We start from the raw sequence: 19,666 nt of genomic DNA, 5'->3' as shown, positions 1-19,666 counted from the left end.
TCATTGCAAGAATTATTCATTACTAGGAGATCTGTTAACACAATTCATCATATTAAAAGAAAAGAGAAAAAAAGCAACACCATAAAGATGCTTACAAAATTTCAACATCTATTTTTGATTACAGAGTACACAAAATTCTTGCTGATTTATGTAGTTGGTAATCTTTTGATAATTATATATACATATATAAATTAAAAGCGAGCATCATGATGAATGGTGAAATAAAATGCTTATCTATTATAGCTGTAAATAAAGCGATTTGTCTATTATGGCCATGAATAATTAACATTGTTCTGGAAAAGCTGGACAATGCCCTTCGGAAGGGAAGAAGCATGATTGCTATAGGTGGTAGAAGGAAGTAAAATGATTTTACCTGGAGATATAACTACATATTTTGTAAAACCTAAGAGAATTAACTGAGAATATTAGAAATGATAAGCAAACTCTGCAAAACACTTGGGTTACAACAATCAATTGATATGTTAAGTGTTGTAAAGATGAACAAAATAATAATGACAACAACAATAATGAAAATGGGGAAGGGAGATTTAAAGACAGAGGGAGGCAAATGGGCAGACAGGGAAGGGGAGGAAAAAAGAATTAAGATGTGTTACGGCCACGTACCCAGTCCCTGAGATGAATGCAAGCTGGGTGTATAGCAAATGCGTACCATTAAAAAAATTAGTAGGTATGACCCAACATTTATCCTATGTAGTGAAGCAGACATCTGAGAAATATAATGGAATAAAACATCTATACAATAATGTCAGTGTAAAAGGCTAAAAATAAAATTAACAAGAAATAGGCAAAATGCATAGGAGGATAATTAAAAAGCTGCTGAGAGAACTAAACAAAGACAGCATAAATGGAACAATATATCATTCTTGGATTGGATGATTACACATTATAAAAGTATCAATTTCTCTTAAAGTTAACCTCTGATGGCAATAAAATTCTAGCACAGTCCCAATTAAAATCCTAAAAAAACCCAGCTTTTGGAGTTTTACTTTCAGTGAGTTAACATATAAAACCCAACATGGATGTGGGAAAAGAGAAGGGAAAGAAGGAGAAATTTTGCATGTATGTATATACAGGATAGTTAATGTAGTTGTTCTACTGTCTTCTATTTCTCTGCTGAAAGAAACTGTCAATGAGTCCTTGATTAATCGATGTTGCATGTCTCTATCTGTTTTCATGAAAAACCACTTTGAAGATATCAGTATGTAATACAACAAGCATTGTTAATTTCCTACCACTTTGTTTGTAACTCTGTATTGTCTGTACTGTTCTTTTGCTATTTTGTAAAAGGTTGTCTGTCTGTTAATGTTTTCCTCCTTTTATTTAAAAAAAAAACCCAGCATGTGATATACATTCAATAAATTGTCTGTCAATATAGACATCTAATACATGAAAAAAATACATGTCATTTTTCTTCTCCGCACCCCCATCCAGATTCAAAACTTAACTATCATTTTTTTTTTTTGCAATAGGGTCTCACTATGTAGCCCAGGCTGGCCTTGAACTAGCAGTAATTCTCCTGCCTCAGCCTCCCAAGTGCCAGGATTATAGGCATGAGCCACTATACTCAGTCAATTTCTAGAAGAAACTATCGAGTCAAATATTTCTTGAGACTTAGACAATACTAACCAAGAAACACTGAAGACTGGGAGCTCCTATGATTGGTTACATCATGGAACATATGGCTTCTTTCCATTACATTTGTAATCTCAAAACTAATGAAAGAAATGAGCATAAAGGGCCTTTTTCAAAATTGAAAACCCTGAACAGAATTCTCTTTACCATCTAGCACGCTTCTGGCTAATTTAATGTCATTAATTAGATATATAAATGCAGGGACTTAACTTCCATTAGAACTTAAATCCAGGCCAAAATAATATGAGATCTATCATTTCCCTGCTTTCAAATGTCCGTGTTGTGAGGATTATACTCTTTTTGGCTTCTTTAAGAGAGGAGAGGAGAATTACCTAACCTAATGCGGAAAGTTGGGGCAAGTACAACGAATGCAGGAACTTGGCTTTTCATTTCTCCCTGCAAACATGTGCCTGCCCATAGTAACACGCATTCAGATCTGCTGTCATCTCTGCTGTGAGCAGCTGCTGCAGGGACCAGTGTCAGGCATGTGTCTCTGGTGCTTACATGGGTGTGAGTAAGTGTCGAATCTGCAGTGAAAAACTTGAATGACTGCTCTGGCTGAGTATTTAAGCCACATCCTTCCATTAGTCACTGTGTGTTAATAAAGCTAGTAGGTTCTAATAAAAAAGAATAAAATGCTTTTTTGAGTCAGGATTTGCTTTTTTTTTTTTTTTGAGATAGGATCTCACGATGTAGTTAAGGGTGGCCTTGAACTCACTACATAGCCCAGGACAGCCTCATACAGGCAGTGATCCTCCTGCCTCAACCTCCTGATTGTTGAGATCACAGATTGTTGAGATCACTACACAGGCAGGATTTGCTTTCTGGACAGGATAGTTTTAGGGTACAAAACTTTAGTGTAAATCTTTTACATTGATTTTAGCATCAAATTCTTTCGTCACTAAAACTACCTTTCCAAGAAGTCCTATATGTACATATGAGCATTTCTTTATGTGTTAAAATGGAATTTCTGTTAAAATTGTACTGTTAAATTTAATAAATACTATAAATAATGTGCATATTATAGAACAATATTGTCAAATATGTACTTATTCATATATATTTATATTTATATATTCATAAAAGCTTTTTGGAAGTATTAGAGAAGTAGTTACCTTTGAATGTTAGTATTTTGGCTAATGTTTCCTTTCTTTTATTTTTTATGTAACATTGTTTTCTAATGTGCTTTATGTTTATAATTTAAGCAAATATTTTTAAAAGATTCCTTTTAAAGATAGACTCTTTCCAAGTCATTTAAAAATGAAACTGAACACCCATAATTTTCCTTTATTTCATCTGTTGTGTATATCTGCATTTCTACCAGATATACAGCCCAGTTCACCTCCGTTCATTCCTTTCTGTCTCCATCTCCAGCGGCTACAGTTGCCCGGGGAGAGAGCACAGGATCTCCAGGCAGACTGGGGGAAGTCTGCACAAGATGTCACTGTGGGAGAACAATTTCCCCAGTCCTGTGCTCTTTGAGAGACGGGTTTTGAATTTAATGCAGCAGGGTGAGACTTTGGTCCAGAAGGGCAGAGTCAGAGTCCTGCTGAGGGCGAGTCCCAAACAAAGTCATCAAGTCCACTGGGAGATGTGAGGCCATTGAGGTCTGTAAGGCCTGAAAGAAGAAAATCTGAGGCCCGCTGGTTTCCAGTCTCCAGGTCTTCAGAAAGTACCAGGCTAGAATTCTGTAGAGAAAAAGGGAAGAAGGGTAAGGCGGGGGTGATCCGGGAAAGAACTGCGTAAACACACTCATAAGATCCCCCAAGGAGAAGTGAGGCCTGGAAGGAGGAAGAAGGCCCACAGAAGCCTCAGATTCAAGCCCCGCACGGGAGCCATTCCAAATCAGCCCTCGGAGTTTCTGCCCAGACCTGCGCCTTTACAAAAGGCCTTTCAGAGTGTGTGCTGTTTGATTTTGTCTGATTCAGTGGGGAAGTTGGGATGAATGTTACCCTACTTTTTTTGACAAAGGTACTGAGCTTCAGCTTATACATTTACTTCTATGGCTGGTGTGTGGGGGAGGCAGCCTTCAGCATCGCACAGCTGACTCCAAATATCAGATCCTTTCCAGCACCCCATACTGACTCCATCTTCTGAACAAGCCACGACTATTACAAGCTCCTTAAATTGGGCATGGGCCCATAGGCCCTATTGATTTTTCTTCTCACAGAGTACCTCTGAAAGACTGGTATATGTCTGGACCATGGCCTTGAAGGGCTCCATGAAGGTGGGAGCAAAGGTCTGTCCAGCTTCCATGCTATTCAAGTGTTCTGTGGAAACTCCTAGGCCTTCCGAGGTCTTAAATTTTCTTCAATTTACCTCCATCCTGAAGAGCTTTGTTCTTTGCAATTTACGGCCCGACTTCTATGGCGGATTTGTCATCCTCCCCTCACCCCCCACATCCTCTCCAACTAGAATGAGGGCTTCATTTTGATAAACAGAGCTGTTCAGGAAAGAGCTCAGAAGAGCTGAGTAGATTGTAGAACAATGTAAGCAGCGTCACATTGCTTACAACTACTCAAATTGTATAATTCTATGGTTTAATAATTATTTTCTTGGCATTATATCTCAATCCACAGCTATAGAAGCACAGTTGCTTTGTCTTTTGAGAGGGCAAAATAATGTGAACACATAGAAGAAAGCTTGGTCCCAACTTAATGTGAACTAATAGTGTTGCCCTGGCCACAGGCTGCCGTAGGATGCGTGAATGGTTCTGAAAGGAGGAAGGGGAAGTGGGAGCTGGTAAGGAAAATGGGAGGTGGCAGCTAAGGAAGAGGCTCGTTGGGTCAGGCCTTCATGCCCAAGCCCAGACTCTGTCATACCCACCTTCACACACAGCCCCTGCATCCTCATTGTGTCCGCAGTCGAAGGCCTCCACCTGCTCACACTCCGCCAGTGCCACCTCGGTCCCATTGCACAAGGCCACCTGGATGAGCACAGGCAGGGCCTCTGCTGCCACAGGTGGATACAACAGGGCCACTGGGGTGTGCTTGGCTGCTCCGCAGCCCAGCTCCCGGCACACCACAGCCACATCCTTTATGTCCCAGCCATCGTCACACACAGTGCCCCAGCGACCTTCCTGTTCCACCTCCACGCGTCCTTCACAGCGGTGGCGACCATTCATCAGACGGACTTTGTGTGGGGCCTCTGCAAATGGAAAGGGTTAGCACTCTCTGAGGAATGTACGTGCTCTTCAGCAGCTTCCAGGGTAGAAAGAGGTTGTTCGATGGAGGCGGTATTTGTGTGTGGTGTGAGGCAGGGGACTGGGTAAAGCAGGGAATAACCAAGCTTTGGCTTTGCTCTACCTCATTACTATCTCTTACAGTCATCTCATCTCACTGGTGGTCCCACTCAGTGACACCTAGAAAATAAGCATTGCTTTCATTCTGAAAATGAAGAAAAGCAGGGACATACAGACTTGTGGTTGCTTTCTCATGGGCTTTTAGAGGCAGAGAGGAGTTAAAGCTTTCTTTCCGAGAATTGGAGACTGAGGCCTAAAACCTGTTCCATACCTCACCAGGGACTGCACCAACCACAGTCGCTGACTGCATTTTCTCTGCATAGGGTGGAATGTGCACACTCACACCACAGGTCAACCTCTAATCTCTGCCTTTCTTCTGTTTTTTTTTTTTTTTTTTTTTTTTTTGTTAAATGGAATCATCTCTGGCAAAAAGGACAGCTATAAAGCTAGAGCTGTCAAGGGCCAAATTTGCCAGTCTAAGAAAGAAGTTAATGGAGGAATGATGAGGAAAGCGGGTAATACAGAGCCCTTGGATCCAGTTCCACAAAAGGCCCAGTCCATTCCCAGCCTTCCCACCAACATTGCATTTCTGGCAGGGTCCTGGTCAAGTCAATCGGTATAAGATTTCTATCATTTGCAATCAAAATATCCTGTGTGACCAGTTAGTTACTAAGATCATAAGGAAGCCCCTGAACAAAGGTAGATCTGAAATAATAGGTAATAATAAGAACAAAATTTTAAAAAATGAAAAAATCAAAGAGCAAATATATATAAGATTCAGTAACAGCTGAATAAATAAAAAAACTTACTTTAATATAAAGCTAAATATTGGACTTTGTATGCCCCAAGCAAAAAAAAATCATATTATTTTAAATTCCTATGTAGGATATTTATATAAATTGACTGTCCATTAAACCATCAAGAAATTCTAGTAATTTCTCCCAAATAAAAATTTAACAGGGCACACTTTCAATAAATGTTAAACACAAGAATAACAAAAGAATATCTTAGAAATTAATATGACAAAGTTTAAAAATAAAATCTATTTGTAGGAGGTCATAAATGCTGGGTCATTAAAAGAAATGAAACTCTATATTGAATATATGATAGACATTAAATAAATGCAAATATTATGCATCAGAATTTTTAGGAAGAGGTAAAAGTGGTACTTAGAGGTGAGCTTACAGTTTTAAATACATTTAGTAGAAAATAAATGAAGATGAAAAATAAATGTTTAAGAAATTAAAGAAAAAGAAACAAGCTTAAAATAAAAAAGAAGGAAAGAAATGCTGGAGATAAAGGAGAAAAAATCAGAAATAATCAGAAAAGGGCCAGAGATATAGCCCAGCAGCACAGCGCCTGCCTGGCAAGCTCAAGGTCCTGAGTTTGATTCCCGGTACCAAAAACAAACAAACAAACAAACAAACAAAAAAAACACCCCACAAACACAAATAATCAGAGAAACAAAACTCATCTGAACAAAGAAATTATGTAGATTTGAACAATAAAAATAATAAAATAAAATCTGACTGTGAAAAGAGCAATACAACAGAAAAACTTGTGGCAAATCTAACAATAAAAAAGAGATCACACAAACAAATGCATCAGAATCAAAACAACAGCATAATCACAAATTATGAAGACTAAAAATCTGATGAAAACAGTACTTGATAAACTTGAAAATTTAGGTAAAACACAATGTTTTGAATAAAAATGTCTAAATCGTGTTGTAAAAAAATAGAAAATTTGAAAAGACAAATGCAAAAGATTTGACCATAGAGGTAAAAATTTACCAGGTTTCTAAATTTATTTGGGCTAGTTTCCTAAAGACTCCTTAAGTGGCAGATAATTCTAATATTGTTAAAAATTGCTGCAGAAATGATGGAAACTCCTGAAATCATTCTTATGAGTCTAACCAATCCATGAAAAAAAAGATCCCTCACTTATAAATAGGATGCAGAGGGACCAAGGTTGAATCTCAGTGGTAGAGGGTGTGTTTACCATGTATGAAGCCTGTTCTTTTTTTTTCTTTTTTTTCTTATTTTTATTTTAAGAAATAAAGGAAAACATATTAACAAACAGACATCCATTTACAAAATAGCTTAAGAACAATACAAACAATACGGAGTTATGGGCAGAGTTGTAGGAAGTTAACAATGCTTGTTGTATTATATACTGATATCTCCAAAGTGGTTTCTCAAGAAAACAAATAGAGACATACAAGATCGATCAAACAAGTAATCATTACCTGTTCTATTCTGTAGAACAATAGAAGACAGTAATACAACTAGGTTAGCTATCCTGTATATAAATGCTTACATAATTTCCCCTTCTTTCCTGTGAAGCATGTTTTCAATCCCCCGCACCCAGCAAACAAACAAAGTATAAAAGCTTGAAGTAAACCATTAGCAAGTTGTATACAGTTGCAACTCATGATAACTAGGAAGGGTTTATAGGAGGGCTCTCTATTCATATGATTATCTATTAATAAAAGATTAAAAGAAAAAACATCATGTATCTAACATAATATATTAACATGATATCAAAGGGCAGAGTTTCTTGATTCTGGTAGCTGTGGTCTAAAGTTCCATCTTTGTACCTATTTATTGTATTCCTGCTAAATAACCTTGAACAAGTTACTTAAATCTAAATTCTATTATTGCATTTATAAAAGGAGAACTGATGTGGAGATTAAATGAGATAATCCTAGTAAAAATCTAAATCCCATAATCTGTTTTGTCCATGGATTTTCTGATTTTTTCCTTAAGTATCTTTAAGGATTAGTTATGTTTCATTTACTGTGAACTCTGAGTGTGCAAAATCTTTGTAACTTTTCCTCAGGGATGTTTACTTCTTCTCTTTTTGCCTGACCTACTCCTTACACTGACCTGATATCTTCCCAATGCCATGTAAACTATTTCACACATATTTGATTATTTAAGTGAAAGGAAACAGCAGGGTAAATATTGGGCAAGTGATACTGTTTTTAAGAACATGTTGGGCATGGTGGTGCACACCTGTAATTCCAGTGCTTGGGAGACTGAGGCAGGAGGAGTGCTGTGAGTTCGAGGCCAGCCTGGGCTACATAGTGAGTTCAAGGTAAGCCTGAGTTGCATAGTGAAACCCTGTCTCACAGAGCAGAAATGGAAGCTGGGCATGGTGGTACACACCCATAATCCAGCATTCTAGGAAGCTGACATAAGAGGATAGCAAGTTTAAGCCCAGCCTAGGTAATTTGGTGATTTAGCAAGACTATGTCTTTAAAAACAAAATGTCCGGGGATGTGCCTGTATGCAAATACTATGGGTTCAATCCCCAGTACCTCCAAATGAATGAATGAATGAATGAATAAATAAGTAGAGCACCTGGCTGAGCTGGTAGGCTCTTTAGTAGAACTCTCATTCCCTGAGGGACAGGAACATCCAATGAAAAGGAAGCACAAGCCATTACTTGGTATAACCGTAACTGGTTCTCTGGAAGAAAACATTGAGCATGTCCTACCTGTGACGTTAAGGGTCACCACCTCACTGGCTTTGAGTCCCCAGCCATTGTCAGCCTTACAGGAGTAGTTCCCAGAATGGTTTGCAGCCACCGAGAAGTTGAAGGATGTTCCTCCTCTAGCAGGTGCTGAGATGTTCCCCAGAATGTTGTCCCCATGATAGAACTGGTACACAATGGGGGGAGAAGCCCTCCAGTCTTCACAGTGGAGCTCCACCACGTCACCAATAAAGGCCAGGGCCCGAGGAGCACTGATGGTGAGAAGGGGTCTTGATGCTGGAACTGACAGAGGCAGCAGAGTCTATCAGAGAGAGTGTCATAGCTCACAGCCCACCTACCTTCCTTAAGGATTCTCTCCATACTCAAAACCCTCTGGATTTCTTCCTCTGGTTGTACCTCCCGATCTAATCCTGCAGAGATGGCTGCAGCACAGCTCTGCTGATGTGGAGAGCTATGGCTCTGCCCACCATGTAGCCTGCTTCCTATTCTGCCTTCACCCCCTCCTTTAGCTCCTTGGCCACTGCTGCCACTGCCACCACTACCATCAGAGCAACCACCTTGCCTTGTTCCAGTGGCTTTTTGCCTTCGTCAGGCTCTATACCTTGACATCTCCTTGGAGCATCCTCATTGCCCCAGAAGGAAGCTAACCCCGGACAGGAGTGGCTGGCTTGCTGGTTGAGAGAGTGCTACTCACTTCTCACAGTGATGTGCACTGCCTTGCTCTGAACCGGGCCGTAGCTGTTGTCAGCTGTACAGTAGTAACCCCCGGCATGGCTCTCCTGAACCACAGGGATCTGCAGCTCTGCTCTCTGGGAGCGCTGACTTTTTGTCCCCAGATTCTCCTTTGTGTCCTCCCTGTACCAGGAGAATGTGATGTCCCCGGTGCCTTCAGCCACAGAGCAGACAAGGATCAGCCTCTCCCTTCGACTGCCTGGCCTCCTGGAGGGTGGGTCTCCATGGAGACTTCAGACACAGAGATCCCTGCATGAACAAGAGACAGTCAGTGAGGGCCAGGCATGGGGAGGGGAGGAAAGGGAAAAGAGCAGTTTGAGCATTATGGCACGTGGGTTGCTCAAACTGAATGTTTAGGCAGAGGAGAGTCCACCCACCCTATTACAGGATGCTCTAATTTACCCCTCTCTAACAAACCTGCCCTGCACTCTACATCTTTAGCCCTCTCATGATTGCAGCCTGCAGTGACCTCTTGACAGTAGGGGCAGTAGGAGCAGCAGGAAGGGCACAGACTTGAGAGTTGGCTCACCTGAGTTACACCTCAGCTCTGCAACCTGTTCATTGCGTGATCCTCAGTTTTCTCAAACATAAAATATAGGCAATCATACTAACCTCACAGAGTTCTCCTAAAGGTTAAGTAAGACCCAGATATAAAGTAGCTTTTTCATGGAAGCTGTTAAGCAGCACTTATTACCAGCGCTGCTCTCTACTGGTGCGGTTGGGTAGGAAAGGCTGCAAAGTGGTTAAAAGCCCCACAGTGGAGCCACAGTGACTGGATTCAAACTCCAGCTCCACACTCTGGGTTATCTCGGGCAAGTTTCTTGACAATTATCTGCCTTTAGTTTCCTCATCTGGAAAATGGGAAATGTGACAGTACCTGCTTTGTAGGTACTATTCACAATACTATTTCTCAGGGCTTCTGTGACAATCAAATGTTAAACTTCTCTGAATGTCCATGAATCTTCTCCTCTGCAGACATTTATGAGCACCAGAGGGGTTTTTCTAGAACTGAGCACAACAGCCAAAGTTCGCTCCTGGCATGTATTAAGTCACATAGTAAATACCAGAGATTTTTATTGTCATTTGTATTATTATTTTTACTGTAGACCTTCGTTGCTCTACCTGGGTCAAATGTGTCTCCTAGTTGGGGATTATTTCTTGCAGACAGAGACCATGATTTATTTATCTCTTGGTTTGCCGAGCATACGTCAGCACTAGTTGTATGGTAAGTGCTCCATAGAGATATTATTATTTTTGCTTTCCTGACAGGGTGAACAAAGATATTTGGAAGTGATGCATCTGCAGGAATTAATAGAAAAGAGCCCAGGGGAGCCACGGTAGCCCCCACACTCACAGAGATCAGAAAGCACAAATGAAAAATGAGCCCATAGTTCAGCTGGTGCCCTGATCCAGCCCCGGCAGCCCAGCCACTGATGCTCACTCTGCACGCTTATGTAAGTTTTGCTACTCTTCTTCGAGACACTGTAGGATGATGTCTTTGCCTCACACCAGTAATATCCTGAGTCTTCTTTGCGTATTGCCGAGATTTCAAACTTCGATGACCACTCTCTCCAACCTAGTGTGCTGTAGTCTCTGCTGAAGTCGTAGCGAAGAGAGATCCATGACCTGTCTGAGGGGAGCCTGGTGTCACAAGACAGGGTCAATGAGCGTCCCTCTGTAGGCCAATAGGGGCTGAATGTCAGTGTGGGCACTGGAAACAGCTCTGGAGGGGAAAATGAAATAGTGATCTAAGCAAGATACACAGATCTAGACTCAATGACATATAGCCCACCTACCAGCTTTCCCTCCCGGGTGGTCTCCTCTGCCCTGTGCCCTGGCCCTCCCACAAAAGCCCTACTCCCTCCCAGATTCATCCACTTGAAGAATGAGGCCCTCACCTTGGACAGTGAGCCATACAGATTCTGTTTCTTCCTGCTTACTCAGAAGCCAGAGAAATTTCCTGTTTGCCTTACAGGAATACCGGCCACTGTCCCCGGTTCTTGCATTGGAAATGATGTAGCCTGAGGCTCTGTTGTGAGTAGATATTTGATGTCCATTCTTGTAGTACACTAGCTCCTTTATGGCATCATTGTCTTCCCCGGAGCACGTTATAGTCACCTTGTCTCCTTCATAGGCCCTGCTTGGCACGCTGATGCTCAGCCAGTCTGCAAGAGAAGCAAGGATAACTTGCACTAGCTGTGCTGCTCCCTGACATGGTGGTCTGACTTTGTTCTTGAAGGGAATGATCATGCTTCCCATGGGAGTTGAGGAGCTGGGCACCCACCGTAGCCTTTGGACCTGGTGGCTCTGTCAGCATCCCTCCTCAGCACAGGTGAGTTTCACTGCGTTTTAGTTACATTTTTGTCCTCCAAACATCTTGTTCATTTTCTGTCTGTTAACAGATTTTGATACCATTTGGTTCAACTGGCAGCACCTGGGCTAAATATGGATTTAAAAATGATTCCATGTGCCCTTCCCTACATCCATTTGAAGTGACACCATGTCCCCATGGAAGCCATGATTAATTTTCTGCATATATCATTCATTATAGACTCTGTTTATCTAGTGCTACAGTCAACTCAAAGACCTTCCCTTAAGTTCTCCCTAGATGAAACAAACTGGGCCCTGGGATCTACACCTTTGGTCTCTAGAGTTCTCCTTTTTCAATGGCTTCTGCACATGATTTCTGTGCATGGGCCTGGATGATCCCCACGGGGAGGGAAATGGGGTGCTCTGCTTCTTCAGGTCACTGTCTCCCCTTGGAGGGGAGTGATTAACAGAGAACTGAGGAGAAGCTTGTATTTTGGATTTGGCCCCAGCAGAGAAAGAAAATACAACAACATGAAGAGAAGCTGTAGGCTGGTCCTTGCAGAGGGAAAGGAAACTCAGCCACCATGTGGCTCTGTGACCCAGCCCTGCAGCTGTGGGCTTTCTGAAGAACATTTCAGTTGATAATAAAGCTAGAAAGATAGGTTCAAATGTCAATTTTTAATTGTAGAGCACTGGGATAGATTGCAGGAAAAATTTTGTTCTGATTAAAAATAGCAGCAATAATAACAACAATAACCACCACTTCCGAACCCCAGGCCTGCACATTGGGTATTCCCCTTCAGTGTAGAGGTAGATACAGAGGAATAGTACAGGAAGGAAATACAGGATCCATCTTCCCAGCTTATTCTTGTAACCACGAGAATGGGTTAGGGGCAGCTCCTGATGGCTTGTCTCAGAAGAGAAATCATATTCCCAAAATATGGCCTAAGTTCCTGGTCTCCAGGGCAGGATCTATAAGGAGGTGGGGAAAAAGCACTTACAACATCCATAGTTTGACTTTTTTTTCCATCTTAAATTTTCTGCATTTGTGTGTATTCTACCATATTCATGCTATTTCATTATAAGACCTATACAATGTATTGGAGATACATGATCAAGTGACCAGAGAAGTTCAAAGACAACTTCTGTTACTTTCTTCGCCACTTTGGAAATCTCACCCTTATAGTAGGTACTGGGGTGGTGGTAGAGGACACAAAGATTGATAAAAGGAGAGAGGTGTTGGAGGCTAAATGTTTTCTTCCTACATGGTGAACAGGATGAGATTTTCAGTGAAGATTATAGTGATGCCATCAGCTTGGTTAAAGAATATTTAAGGAGTAAGACTTATGTGATCAAGTTGATAATAATGACAGAACTAGAGATAAAGGAAAATGCTGACCTGGATTTTACTAAATCTGGAAAAAGGGTTTTGCTGTAAGATACCTGAGTTTGTGGTCTTAAACTTTTGATATGGATCCATTCTCTAAGAGTGGGCACAAGAGTTAATATGCACACATTTTGTAATCATTTCAGAGTCTTTGCTGAATCCCGTGAGGCTTGCTAGAGACCCACACCTAATCAGTTAAAGAACGATCCTGCTTAAAGTATAAGCTGAGGTATATAAACATTACTACCCTTTCCTTTTATAGAATAAATGTGTTCTCAAAGTCAGGATTACAGAGGAAAATGTAACTTTTCAGTCTACTACAAAATCTAACTTTCTTCTTTGTTTCATTACTCTGAAATTCTAATGAGAGAAAAGAACAACAAGTTAAGCATTGGCTAGTGTACAGGTAAAAGATCTAGGGGCATTGTTGTGCTATGCAAAACACCTTCCTAGTCTCTTATTGCTCTGTTTTATAAATAAGTTTTCCATCCCTGTTTCCAGTGCTTCTGGTGGAGATTTTGAGTACTTGTGGCCAGAACCAGGAGATATATTTCCAACAACATAGTACAGTTATCTTCTTTCCTGTCACAGTGCTGAACAGTAAAAGGAAGATAATTTGTTGCCCTGAGAGAGTCAGGGCATGGGACACTTGCTTATCCAGCAGGTAGGTGGCAGAGGAGAGATGAGTGTGACATTGGAGCAGCCTGCCATCGAGGGACATGGGTAAGGAGAGGGGGCATGGAATTCTAGCTCCCCTTGCCCTTGTCTTGGTCCAGACCCCCGAAGTGTGTACCAAGTGGCTGAGACAGGGAGCCCCTCCCACGCCCACAGATATCTAAAAAGAAGGAAATAAAGACTCACCAGACTGGGCACCCACAGGAGCTGTGAGGGAACAGAGTGGGAGAGATTAGCACAGGAAGGTCCAGATCCGTACGATTTTTTAATAACATGTCTTTTTTGTTTGTTTTTTTGAGACAGGGTCTTGCTGTGCAGTTCAGACTGGCCTTGAGCTCACTTTGTAGCCCAGGCTGGCCTTGAACTGGCAATGATCCTCCTGCCTCAGCCTCCCGAGTGCTGGGATTACAGGCGTGTGTCACCACACCGGGCCTGTACGCTTTTCTACAAAGCAATAACTCTTTGAAAACTTCCCACCATTCTTTCCTTCTCTTTGCTTGTATTTCTTCCTACCCCTTTCGCTTCCTATACCTCCTCCTTCCTGCATTTTCTCTGTTTCTTTTTCTCTCTTTCCCTTTATTTTTTCTTTATCTTTTCTTCTTTCCTTTCCTTTCCTCCCAGACAACACTCCTATGGTGCCCATCATTCACGTTATCATCTCAGACAGTTTGTAAGGTGTCTTTGCCCATTACCAGAAGCTTGTCATTTTGCCGGTAAGTTCTTAGGAATTTCATCATTAATTGCCTCCTCTTCTATTTAATTTTTTAGTCTTCTATTTTGTCTGAGATACATTGCCTACCGTAGAGCCACACTGATGCCAGGAAGGTTCACAAAAGAGTGAAGTGTTATGTTTCAGTGACACTGTTTCTCCCTTCTTCTCAGGCCTAGACCTAACATTGTGTTTGATTCCATACAAGACAGTCATATGTATGAGCAAAAGTGATCTAATCTATGGCAGGCAAGACTTGAAGCCCATTCAAAATCTAAGTCTGGGGAGATATGAATGCAGTAAAAAATGGGGTGATTGGAGTGGATGTGGGGTAAGGCAGAGGGGAATTTATGTGGGTCGGAAATGGAATTCACCTTAATAGAAAATTCCTCTGATGTCCTTTTATAGGAGGTTTCTACTTTTCTATAGATCAAAGTAAAAGTGGTGCCAAACAAAGAGAGAAGTCATCAGAGTCTGGTAAAGAGAGGCACAGACCTTTGCTTTTCCTGAGAACTTTATTCTGCTCAATAACTATTTGCATAATACCTGAGAGCACTGAGTTAAAAGCTGAAACCCATGCTTACTCATCCCAGCAGGGAGATTTGTGCTCAGGAAGAGCTTCTGGGATGCCCAGGCCAGGTTATTCTGCCCTGGTTCCAACCCAGTCCTGCTCCAGTATCCTACTCACCGAGGGCCAGAAGCAGTGAGCAGAGCAGCATGAGGTTGGAGGCAAGAAACTCTCCCAGGAACAGTCAGGTCAGCTCGGGTCCTCAGAGCAGCTGTTAATCCACATGGGGCATGAAGCTGCTATGGGGCACTGTGGTTTAGCAGGGATTTTTTTGAAATACAAAAAAAGGAAATGGAAAAGCTCTCTGCCAATCAGCATTATCTGCACCCTAACCCCATGAGTGCTGAGAAAGGAATTGTTCTTCCCCTTTGCAGAGTTGCCGAGATGTATATTGATCAGAAATGCTTCTTAAAATGTTAGATGTCTTCATCCTATTGATAAGCTTTCCACCTCGTTTGACCTCACAGAATATGCCAAGTTCTGGGCTTGCCAAGATTCAAATCACTTGTTTGGTCTTTTTCAAGGACAAATCTTCTTTACTATTTGATACGGTTTAGCTCTAAAGTATCTCCCCAAAGACTCCTGTGTTCAGAGGTGGGGCTTTCAGAAAGCAATTGGGTCATGAGGGCACTAATCTCACCAATGGATCAACCCATTGATGAGTTCACAGCTGACTGGGATGCTCTGAATAGAAGGAAGGCCCTGTTGGAGGAAACAGATCACTAGGAGTTTGCCTTTGAAGGGTACATCACTCATCTCTCTCTTTGTCTCTCCCTGCTTCCTGGCTGCTATGAGGTGAGCAATTTTCCCTTATGATGCCCTTTGTTTGTGATATGTCTGCTTTGGAACCTGCTGATCATGGACTGAAACCTCTGAAATTGTGAAACAAATGACTTTTCCTCCTTAAGTTGTATATGTGAGATAGTTTGTCCCAGCCAAGCAAAGCTGACTAACACATTACTCCAGATGTTCAGTTTGCTATGCAGTTCCTAACACAAAGACACCATGCCAATATCATACTGATGCTGCTCTGTAGAGATCCATCCAGAATTCAGGAAAAGAAAGACAGGAATTTATTTTTTTGTCTTTTTGAGACAGGGTCTCACTATGCAGTTTAGGCTGGCCTTGAGCTCACTTTGTAGCCCAGGCTGGTCTCGAGCTCGCAATGATCCTCCTGCCTCAGCCTCCTGAGTTCTGGGAGCCACCACGCCCAGCAAGACAGGAAATTATTAGAAATGATGTTGGTGCTAAGATGATACTAGATGGTACCCTGTATGGGCCAGAAAAATACAAATTCTGTTTAATTTGCTTATGAGATATTCTGGTTGAATACACGCAGGAAGGAAGAAGCAGCATGAATATCCTGTGGTATTTGAAGCTAAACTTAGCCCCAAGCTACAGTACAGCTGCTTGAAAGGTATTAACATACACAGGAGAGTCTGTGTTTTTCAAACTCCAAAGTTCAAGTGTGAATTTTGGCAGAGAGTTCTTACATTAGGTATCCTTAGTGGTTACAAGAAGGAATCTTAGTTCTGGGGGTATATCTCATCATACAGGAGGCATTGGGTTTAATATCTGGCACAAAGAGAGAGAAGAAAGAAGAAAGAAAGGAAGGAAGGAAAGGAGGAAGGAAAGGGAAGGAAACAAGAAGGAAGAAAGGACGGAATGAAGGAACTTAAATGAAGGAACTGCCTACAGAATTGTGGCAGGACTAATGCAATAGCCGAAAGACATTGAACCACGTGGAGACCACAGTGGAAAGTTGTTACAAGCCTTTCACTTTTACAAGCCTGAAGAAGCAAGAGGAGCAACGACTGTTAAAAAAGCCCAATGGGAACTGGAGTCACAGAGAAGAAGCTGCCAGGTGGGACTGGGATTATAGAGACACAGCTACAGCCCAAGATTGGGTGCCAAAGCTGAGAGGCAGGGGAAGAAACCCCCTGACTCTCTTCCTGCTGGCTGACCCCTGTGGGCGCTTCCTATGGATGGAGCCCAGCTATGAGCCAGAGAGGCAGTTGACGCAGACTCAGGCACCAGGCTCCCAGGGCACAGAGAAGCAGAGAAGGGCAGAGAGCATGTGGGGTGGTGGTGGAATGTGGAGTTCAGGTGGAGAATAAGTAGCACAGTCCCATTGCGGGGGGATTGTTCCTGGCAAAAGTCTTCCCTTCCCCATGTTGGAATCTGCCTGTCCTCTCTTGAAGCCATCCATGTGTGTAGTGCCAAGGTGTGATGAAATGTTTAGGTCAAACCAAGCAGAACGCCTTGATCATTTTCAGTCAACCACATGAAGGGCTAATACTGATAAAAGATTAAATGGCAAATTCACATTTTTAATTAATGATTCTGGCCCAAATTCTCTTTAACCTCTCTTTAGCTGTATGATGTGATAACTCCTTCTCTCTGAGTCATTCTGTCCCTGGAATAAAGATATGAGTGTAACAGTTGAAGCAAATCAGAGCTTGTTGAGGTTACCAGGTGCTGTCTGCCACTGTGTTCTTGTGTGAGGTCTGGGGCAGAAGAGGCCGAGGGTACAGACTCCAGGCCCACTTTGCTGCAGGTAGGGAGAGGAGAGAGTGGTAAGGACTCACCCTGACACACACCTGCCTTGTAAGCCCTTTGGTGCTTCATGCTTGAGAAGAGTGGAAGACAAAAATAGAGAGGCAGAAGTGGTTTAAGTCAAAGCATCTGGTTTTGAGAAAACAAGATGATGTGAGTGATGAGAGTGGAAATAAAGTGACGTCACTAGAGCACAGTATCCCCAAAGGCCCAAGGATTTAGTTGTAAGATGTGACTCTGTCCTGCAATGGATAGACTGCAAACTTAGAGACTATTTAGAAAAATGCTTCTTTATTATTACATGGTCCTTTGAGATCCTGCTATAATATAGATACACTTTATTCTCACAAATACATAAACATACAAAGGTAGTGGGTTTTTAAAGGTAATTCAATTCAATTTAATTTAATTTAATTTAATTTTATTTTATTTTTGGTACTGGGAATCGAACTCAGGACCTTGTGCTTGCCAGTCAGGCGCTTGTGCCGCTGTATCCTAGGCCCTAAAGGTAATTTTAGAGGTTTAAAAACTTTCAGAAGTGATCCAGGGACACCAGATTAAGAGCTCCTATGATAGTGCTGTGTAACAGCAAGGGTCAGGCAGAATAGAGATGGTTAGTTATATTTTCAAAGGATAGATTCCTGTAAGACACAACTTTGTCCATGGAAGATTAAAGCTGCATCTTCAGTTTGGGAGGCTGAGGAAAGAAGATTGCAAGTTTGAACCCATTCTGGGCAACTTAGTGACTTAATAAGACCCTGTTTAGAAAATAAAAGGAGGGGAGGGGCTGGGGATGTAGCTCAGGGAGAAAGCTACATCCTACCATGGGTTCTGCTGCCAGTACTGTAAAACCAAACCAAATCTCTGGCTCTTCTCTGCTAACTACATTCAGATTTTAAGCCATGAGGAAAAATGTGGTCTATTTTTGTCAATTCATTAATTAAGAAAAAAAAAATAGAATCTCGGACTTCAGAGCTGCCTGCTGTGGCTCTTGCTCTCTAGAATATCCACCATCCCATCTGGAGACAACAACCAGCTGGGGACAGCAGAGAGATTTTGGAACATCTGTTCTGCCGAAAATGGAGTTTTAACTTTCTCCAGCTCCTTGTGTAGCTGTGGATGTCTTGTCTTCCAACCAGCTTTGGGTTTTCTCTGCTGGATGAAATGTCATTCATCCAGGAAGATGAGCAAATGTCACAGATTCACATGTCCTTTTATATATATATGACAGGGAAGGATTCTGAGATCAGCCTAGGCAGGATTTCTTAACTGTTAGATCTTGCAACTCTCTGAGAAACTTTATTAAAGCCCAGCAGTATTGATTCCATGTATCCATGGAGGATACTGCCAAGAAAATGGGAAAAGTCACAAAACCGTGAAGTAATTTCTCATGATGAGAATTTCCCTTGCTGGTGGGTGATGTTTGGTAGGTCTACCATGCCTCTGAGCAAAGAAACTATGGAGCTTCAAGAATCAAATACAATTAAAGATGAAAAACCCCACTTGCAGGTCCTCCAGATCTTTGATTGGAAAAGAAATCTTTCCTACAGTCTCTAGAAGTGTGGCTGGTAGTAGACTTTCTGCCTGATGTGTCCACCTTTCAATGGTGCATCCTCTACACTGGTGACTGGCACCTTCCCAAAACCTAGGTCACTGATACAGACATACAATGATTTTCAAAGAGTGAAGTGAGGTGGTGTCTGTAGGTTTTGCACAGCAAGGAAGGGTTGGCCTGGAATGTGTGAGCAGGTGGTATAGCCGATGACCATGAAGAGCATCTAGCTGTATTCTAGATCTGGCCACTGGCCTAAAGCACACATGGAGAGATGCATTGCTCAACTGATGACTATAACAAGGTCATATTTATAGAACTACCCCAAGTCCACAGTGTTCTAATAATCCAATGCACTAAAAGAAACTCCTGTCTTTCTTTCAGAGTGGGATGATTAGGAAAGATACAGGTATAAGCAAAAGGGCTCTGGTCTAGACTTTAGGAACAGCAACTGAGGTCATTTTGAAAGAGTAGGTATTAAGGTACCACTTCCAAGCATAGAGGCACTAAAGGCAAAATTAAAGAACCTAAACTGATGTTCATGGCTATCTTTCTGCTGCCATGCAAGGAAAATGAGATCATGGCAATAAGTTGAAAAAACAAAACAGAAAAAAACCTCTAACTTTTTTTTTGGTACTGGGAATCAAACTCAGGACCTTGCACTTGCCAGGAAGGTGCTTGTGCCGCTGAGCTATACCAGGGCCCCAAACCCCTAACATTTGTATGAAGAAATCTGTAACTAGCAGTTCCTTTTCCTCCCTCCCTCTCTTCCTTCCTTCCTTCCT

At 41.9% G+C, this 19,666-nt stretch overlaps 1 protein-coding gene across 1 annotated transcript; it reads right to left on the bottom strand.

The window, feature by feature from the left end:
* Positions 1–2,906: 2,906 nt before the first annotated feature.
* LOC102020322 (Fc receptor-like protein 2) lies at positions 2,907–15,007 on the bottom strand. Its single transcript, XM_013522273.1, is given in 9 exon segments — positions 2,907–3,341; positions 4,480–4,800; positions 8,396–8,674; positions 9,087–9,308; positions 9,311–9,373; positions 10,566–10,847; positions 11,023–11,289; positions 13,683–13,703; positions 14,894–15,007. Coding segments are annotated over 9 exon segments (1,494 nt in total). The 5' UTR covers positions 14,925–15,007; the 3' UTR covers positions 2,907–3,333.
* Between the last annotated feature and the right edge of the window lie 4,659 nt (positions 15,008–19,666).

The sequence above is a fragment of the Chinchilla lanigera genome, unplaced genomic scaffold, assembly GCF_000276665.1.
Source record: "Chinchilla lanigera isolate Chin_1 unplaced genomic scaffold, ChiLan1.0 scaffold00067, whole genome shotgun sequence".
NCBI lineage: Eukaryota > Metazoa > Chordata > Mammalia > Rodentia > Chinchillidae > Chinchilla > Chinchilla lanigera.
The sequence above is the reverse complement of the archived record's forward strand: the minus strand, read 5'-3'. Positions and strand labels throughout refer to the sequence as shown.